This window comes from Ictalurus punctatus, chromosome 14 (assembly GCF_001660625.3).
Source record: "Ictalurus punctatus breed USDA103 chromosome 14, Coco_2.0, whole genome shotgun sequence".
NCBI classification, from domain to species: Eukaryota; Metazoa; Chordata; class Actinopteri; order Siluriformes; family Ictaluridae; genus Ictalurus; species Ictalurus punctatus.
The window spans coordinates 3,910,440-3,918,260 of record NC_030429.2 but is presented as its reverse complement, the minus strand read 5'-3'; the positions used below and the strand labels follow the sequence as shown (position 1 = coordinate 3,918,260).

General features: G+C 39.5%; 1 protein-coding gene across 3 annotated transcripts; it reads right to left on the bottom strand.

Annotated features, from left to right (window-relative positions):
- psma4 (proteasome 20S subunit alpha 4) lies at positions 1 to 7,456 on the bottom strand. Of its 3 annotated transcripts, none has more exons than XM_017485870.3 (9): positions 7,344 to 7,456; positions 6,857 to 6,882; positions 6,656 to 6,698; positions 6,179 to 6,341; positions 4,794 to 4,871; positions 4,019 to 4,107; positions 3,789 to 3,919; positions 579 to 702; positions 1 to 289 (listed from the first exon to the last, which is right to left on the bottom strand). In XM_017485870.3, exons 2-9 carry the CDS (start codon positions 6,857 to 6,859, stop codon positions 135 to 137), a joined length of 786 nt encoding a protein of 261 aa, XP_017341359.1. In that variant the 5' UTR covers positions 6,860 to 6,882; positions 7,344 to 7,456; the 3' UTR covers positions 1 to 134. The 3 variants fall into 3 exon arrangements, with proteins under 3 accessions (XP_017341359.1, XP_017341360.1, XP_017341361.1); XM_017485871.3 differs by having other exon boundaries at positions 6,857 to 6,911; positions 7,344 to 7,420; XM_017485872.3 differs by having other exon boundaries at positions 6,857 to 6,914; positions 7,344 to 7,394.
- Between the last annotated feature and the right edge of the window lie 365 nt (positions 7,457 to 7,821).

The following is a 7,821-nucleotide window of genomic DNA, read 5'->3' as shown; positions in this document are numbered from 1 at the left end:
TCACCGTGTTGTGTTTATTAAAGAAAAAAAATAAAACAAAAATCAGACATACAGACAGGACCGAGTGTTGTACTATGAATTCAACTCCACTTTTTTTTTTTCTGGGATTTTAAAAAGGAGGAAGTGCAGGTTTCTCATTTGTCTTTCTCTTTCTGTTCTTTCTCTTTCTTGTCTTTCTCCGCCTTGGCCTCCTCTGCTTCGTGCTTCTTGATCAACTCTTCCACCTCTTTCTGTTTGAGAACCTTGATTCTGGTCTTACCGTTCTCTCGCGTCAACGTGGCGATCTCGACTAGACGAACACAAAAGGAGGAGGCGTGGAATCAGCAGGAGAGACAAAACCGGCTAAAGATATCGAGCATGAACTATTGATTTGACGCGTATGTTATAGAGACAGTAGGAAACTCAGGATGCTGTTACACCGCCTCAAAAACCTACAGAGCTGCACGTGTGGGATCGGACACGGCTACAGGCACGGCTATGCATAATGAATTCTCAGGCATCTCAATTGACTAGTCTAAGAGGTATCTGTGTATTTTCCATTCCATCACACACACACACACACACACACACACACACACCTTTCTCTGCAGAGAGCTTGCTGACGTCCATGGTCTTGTTGAGCACTTTAACAGCGAGCGCGAGAGCTGAAGAGAGCGTCATCTCTCCCTCTTTAAAGTCCTGCTTCAGCATTGACACAGCAGCCTGCAACACACACACACGTCCAGACACTTATATTAGTTGATTCTTTATATTTATAAATAAATAAGTATTTTAAAAAAATAACAACAACAACAAAAATATATATACACATATATACACACTACCAGTCAAAAGTTTGTGGACACTCGGCTGAAATGTTTCACATGATCTTAAAACACTTTTGATCTGACGGTGTGTGATTAAATGTTTGAAATCAGTGGCGTAGACAAAAATATAAACGTGCCGATGTGTTCATTTCTTTCATTCGAAAACGTATTTTATTTACAAAAAAAAATAATTTTATTTAAACGGACGACTCGGAGTGAAATATTCCGAAAAGCAGCGGATAAGAGTCCGGCGTCGGCGTGAACTCCTTTAATACTGTTTAAAAAGCATCTCGGGGAAATTCCTCAAGAAATCAGTCGAGAAAGCGCCGAGAATACATTTCTGGAAATTCTAGGTGAAGAGGGCGCCGACTTTGAAGATGCTAAAATATTAAATCATTTTGATTTATTTTGGATTTTTTAATCCAAACATAATTCCCAGAAACTCTTTTGTGTTACTCCAGAGTTTATTATTATTCTAAAATGTGGGGGGAAATAAAAATAAAGAATGAGTGTGTAAACTTTTGACCTGTAATGCAAATCCGGCAAGAATGAAAAGATTTTCACAAAAACAAGAACGTAATGAAACTGCTTTCAGAATCAAGATTTATTCATTCATTTATTTATTTTAGCTGCTGTTAGAAACAGATTGGGACAGAATGTTCTGGAATGCACCGACTGGCATCGCTGAGGCTCTCACACCCCCTACTGGCCAACACTTCACAATCAACTAAGTGGTCATTTACAGTGCTATACATTACATATTACGGATCATTATCAGTCACTGAATGTCCTTTAGTAAGCGCCGAACTGTTTAAGCTGTTTAAATGAACACCCAGTTTATGTTTTAAACGAAATATTTCTTTATTGCGCCATTCTGAATAAACTCTAGAGACTGTTGTGTGTGAAAATCCCAGGAGATCAGCATTTACACTCGAACTTAGGGCTGGGCAATATGACAAAAATATCATACCCCGATACTTGAGGACGATTCTACGATACACGACGCGCATCCCGATATATAATGCATCTAAAACTGTCCGCAAAACAGTAGTAAAATAAAAAAAATACATTTTAAATGTTAAACTGAGCTTGACAATAGTTAAAGTAAAAAAAAAAATAAAAATTGTCAAATCAACAGCATCCATTCAGTACCATTTAATTTGTAATTATTAAAAATGTAAAAAAAAAAAAAAAAAAAAATCACCATACCAAAGATCTCAATAAATACTGATAAGTGTAGATACCGTGATAAACGATTACGTGATGCACCTTTCTGAGAGATGATGATATTTTTGTCATATCGCCCAGCCCTAGGGTGAAGCCTGAAACGTGTCAGGATTAATCAATTAGATATGATTTGGACTAGAGCTGCAAAAACTAATCATTAAATCGATAAAAATCGATTATGAAAATCGTTGTCAGTGAATGTCATTACGGATTAGTTGGTCTGCACGCGGCATGGGGCGTGTTTACTCCCTACGTTACTTCTGTTCTGAGAACACGCCTCGGAGAGTAAATTCGTACAGAGTAAAGTCGTGTCCCAAATGAGGTACTGTACACTTACACTATGCACTATGTACTCTACCGTCTAGTGTGTGGATTTTAGAAAGGTAATATCATCTCAAATATAACACGAGCGTTTTTTTTTTTTTTTCTACCCAGAAGAATAAGCCGCTTCCTAGTCGACGGCACATGACATCATACGCACGTAATGCGACGCCGCTAGCTTTACCAGATACCCAGAGTCACCGGCAATCACTTTCTTCAGTTTACTGTTTCTGTCAGCGTTACCCTTTTATTCCCAACATGACCCCAGTCTCCATCAGACAGAGGAGAAATCGTCACGTGACTGAGGAAGAAAGTCCTCTAAGGCAGGGGGGCATTTTATATTAAACACCGCGGAGATCAAACAGTGATACACGAGCTTTAGTTTAATTTAAGTTTATAGTCATAATATGCTGTGTTTGCACGCTTGCAGTGTAATTTGTAGTTTATTATAACGGAAGTGATGTGCACCTCACTCGCGGTGTAGACACGCTGATACAGCGCGAGTAAGATCGGTGATGTCTAATTAAAACACTACGATCAAAAGTAAACAAGTAATATTCCTAAAGGCAGTGAGTAACAGAAACCACAAGGTGCAGTGAAAGTGAGTTATTATTATTAATTTACGACTGGAGTTTAATTCTGTGCTTTTTGAACATCCATTAAAAGTTATGCATAAATACTAGTGTGTATGCATTATTTATGGATGTACAAAAAGCACCAAATTATACCTACAGACAAACAGTTATGTAAAGTTGTAGTGTGAAGTTTATATTTGTAACGCCAACACAAAAGGGTACTGAAAGTTTGCCCCAATCTGATTAATCGAAGAAAAAATAATAATAATCGGCCGACTAATTGCTATGAAAGTAATTGTTAGTTGCAGCCCTAATTTTGACTTGTTTATCAAGCTGGATACGAACAAATGTATTCATAATTTATTTAGTATTCACAAAAATCCTATCATTTCGGGAACAGATTTTTGCATCCTGACGTAAACCTCGACTCGATCGACTTCAGCTCGTATAATCTGCATGAATTACTGCACTTTTCTATCTTTAATATACTGTAGAGTTTAAATTGCAAATTGCTTGTTTTTATTATGTTTACAGTGTTTCTTTTATTTTCAAGTAACGCCAGTTCCACGCAAACACCTGGCGTGTTATTTTAGAGCGAAAACGTCGACTCGCAATAAGCAAAATCATTTTTCCACCCAACAGTATGACACATCACAATCTGACTAGTGCCCTACACGCATAGTGTAGAAAGGCATTTCAGATCCGAAACACGTCTGAAATGCATAACACACTTATATACAGACTTACCTCAGTCTGACATCTAAAAACCTGGAGGAAACGCCTACTCTGCTGTTTCTTTCACACACCTGCATTCCTACTACAGTGCAACGCTGCACAGTGTGTGTGGAGACGCACTTACCGCGCTGTTGTTGCCGATGCAGGTCGCCTTCCAGCCTCCGTAGTTTCCACTGGGGTCACTCTGGTACAGCTGGAAGCCATAGTGTTTATCCCAGCCCATATATAGCAGAGACACACCAAATGGTCTTTTCCCTACAAACACACACACAGAGCAGAAGCAGCGTTTGCACCTCAAGCTTTACTCCTCAAGATTTAACACAGTAATGTTTCTCCAAAAGATGGAGGCGATACCTCCAAACTGTGTATAGGCTTGTTTGATGTCACACAGAGCTGTAACCAGCTGTTCACAGGGGATGGGCTCCTGGTACTGGAGGAGATACCTGTGTATACACACACACACACACACACACACACACACAGACACACACACACACACGCACAAATAGCTTTCTAGGGTGAAATATTTACAGATTTTTACCCAGGCCATTACGAGCTGCATCGTTCAGTGGTGAAGTACAGCTCAACTGATAAACTGATTGATTCCACACCGAGAGTTTTTCCCGGTTGCGTCCAGGAGCAGCAGAGAAGGGTCCGCTATCATTATACAGTACGAGAGCGGCCTCTAGAGGCCGAAATAAAAACTATCACTGACAATTTTGTTGCTATTTGAAGTAATTCATTTTGGACGTCTCTATTTTTTACGAGTTACTTTGTATTGTTGCTTTTTAGTTCGGTCTGGATGTATATATTTTATTTACTTTCATTTTTATTAACAGTTAATATGTTAATATTTATTTCATTTAAAAACGTACAGTAGATTATCATGGTACAATCAGTACTGTTTGTTTTTGTAATAAAGTTCAGCAATGTTTTACTTTGAGTGTTATGTTTTCATTCAGTATCATTGTAAAGACGAACCGATTAATCAACCGATATCGACAAGTACCAGCCAACTTACTGATCCACAGTATCGGTAAAACACACTAATCGCTCGACCTCTATGGGGAAGTGCTGTTAGTCATATACAAGTGGACTAAAATATTTGACCCATTCTGATTTCTCTCACCTCTGTGCGATTAGCCGCAGTTCATTTGTGAGGACGTTGGCATCAGACGTGATTCCTGCTACGCTGCATGCCATGTCTCTGTAACACAACAAAATGATATACATACACACATATATATATATAAATAAAAACAATGCAGGGAAAGAAATCAGGCTTGTGTAATATAACCATATTATCATCTCTACACTTATATGAGTTATCCCTCAACAATACTTCAAAAGAGCGTCTTATTCTCCCTGATAAAAGAAAAAAAAAAATTCATCGGCACATGAATCTGGAATGATCCACGTAAGTGTTTTTCACTCTCCGATATTTTATCGGACGCTTCCTGGAAGCCCCGCGCCCCCTCGCTTTCCGTCACAGTAAATGGAGAATATTCTGAGTTCGTTAATGTGCAATAATCTATTAGTGTATGTTCGACCTAGCTAACATTAAACAACGACCAAATTACTAGGAACCCCATTCTAAAACTGGTTAACATTTTGTATTCGGAGATGCTTCTCTGTTCACAGCTTTTGTAAAGAGTGATGTGGGTTGATACGAGTCTGTCCGTTCTCCTTTGACCTCATTAAACAACCCTCCAGGATTTCACGATTTCGTGAACGCAGAAATTAGCGCAAAATCAAGCGACAACAATATTCGGGGGAGCTTGCAAATTTTTCCGCAGATTTGGGTCGAGACGCACCGAGCTGCTGCCTGATGATACCCTGATTAGATATTTGCATGACTGTACAGGGGGGTTCCTAATAAATTGGACAGTGAGTGTATATTGAACATCAGTTCAAGATGATCATCAGTGATGGCGCCGAACAATTTTGGTAAAGCTGCATATCAGAAAAAAAAAATTATCAAACGTTAATGATGATGATGATAATTAGAAAGTTATAAGATAGGCTATGCTGTTTTTATTTCACTGTGACCTTTCGCTCTACACTGATCAGGATCAGAAAATGTCGGTCGTGTGAACATGATAAAAAGGACTATATGGTAAAAAGTCATAGTATGTTTTTTTTTTTTTAAACTATGAAGTACTGCAGAATCTCTTAAAAATCCACCATCCAGCTGAGTTTTTGTGATTCACACAGCTGGCAATATTACACCTCCTTACTCAACTTAAACCTGACATGGTGGAAATGCTCGTTTTCCTCTCCTTATTTAACGGCTCGGGATGATTAAATCACTTCTTGTGATATTTTCAAATGGAAATTCGTAAGACCGTAAAACCAGGACTGTAGGGCGATTGGAGCTATACCTGCGTGTGGCTTGTTAGAGGTGTTCACTGGGACACCTTGATAAACCTCCAGCTGAGTGGAATAAAATGGACAGAACCGGAATCCGAAGACTAATAAGGGAGCTTATTAAATACAGACCGAGTACAGACTTACTCGTTAAGTTTGTAGATCTTCTCTGAAAAAAACACCTCATCCAGCAGCTTGTGGATATTCCTTCTCTCCGCCGCCAGCAGCACGCCGTCGTTGGCTAAAATCCCTAAACAGGTTCCAGCGTGACCAATAGCCTCCATGGCATATTCCACCTGATAGAGGCGCCCTGTTAGAGACGGAAGAAACGGGTCCGTTAAAGCGTTCGCCAATCATCGCATTGAGTAAATGTTCTTATGTATACATCCTGACGTCCTGAGTGCTTTTCATTGACACAAGATCATACAGGTCCTAGATTAATTATTCACCATGGCTGTGCAGGGTCTGTGGGGGGTTGATACTATCTTATTACATCTAAAGTGTTGATAAGGAATGGAGTTCTGACAGACCCATTAACTGGGTTCTTTATAACATTAAGCACAAGATCTCCTGATCTTAGTGTCTTAAACTGCCACCAAATACTCATTTATAAATCATACTGACCTTCAGGGGAAAAGATGGTGGTTCTTGAATCATATCTCCGAGACTACAGACAGACAAACACACATTATCAGGACACACGCACACGCACACACACACACACACACAAACACAGAGACACACACAGTGTCTGAGAACCCTAATTATACCCTTTGGCAAGTAAACAATAAATAAATCACACTTGATACTTCAATCTTGACTCACCATGGCGACTTCTTATTATAGAAATCCTGCAAAAACCCAGAAAAGAGATCAGGAGCTGCTGTGTGAAGAAATCACAATGACAATACACCGGAAACAGAAACAGAAAGCAACTCGGCTAGCAAATGAGTTAGCATTGTAAACATGCTAGCTAGCTTGCTAACATTGCTGACTAAAGTCCAGTGCGATATACAACTCAGGTCTTTCTAACGCATATCACAATGATTCTGGAGTTCTTATAGTGCAGCAGAGTGAGATTAATCCAGAGGAGGCGTCTCAGTGGACCGGAAGTGAACGGGCTTAGCGAGCATGAAGCAGCAACTTTTACTTCTAGCGCGAGGAAGAAATAAATACGTGTGCGTTTATATATATACACCTCGCGCGCACACATATACGTAGCAGTAAACTCATGCCAGCTCGGACTTTATTTTAATTTTGTGTTAAAATGATCTCCGAGTGTGGTTAACTATAACAAATATTAGTAAGTTACCTGACAGAGTGCTGTTGCTGTGGTGTTCTGACCGGCGGGGAAGATGCACTTCACAGCAGCGCCCGTGTTTCACACCTGAGCGCTCACAGCGCCACCTAGCGTCCGGAGGCTGAACTACCGGCGTGACTCGCACTACATATTACATACACTGCCTGACCAAAACAAAAACAAAAAAAGTCTCTGTTTGGTTTTAAATAAGCAAATACTTAAGAGCCTAAGATTGGATCATTATTGCAGTGATTAATATGTTTCAGCTGGCAACAATTCTTTTAACCCTTACTGATGCAATGTGTAGCTTCTCATTTCGTAAACAGCCATATCAGAAGACATATACTGTGGTCGTGGAAAAGAAGTTACTGTGTTTCAGAATAGGCTAATTATTGGCCTACATCAAGCAAAGAAAACAACTAAGGAGATTGCTGAAATCCATGGAATTTGGTTAAGAGCTGTCCAACACATTTTTAAATCCTGGAAGGAC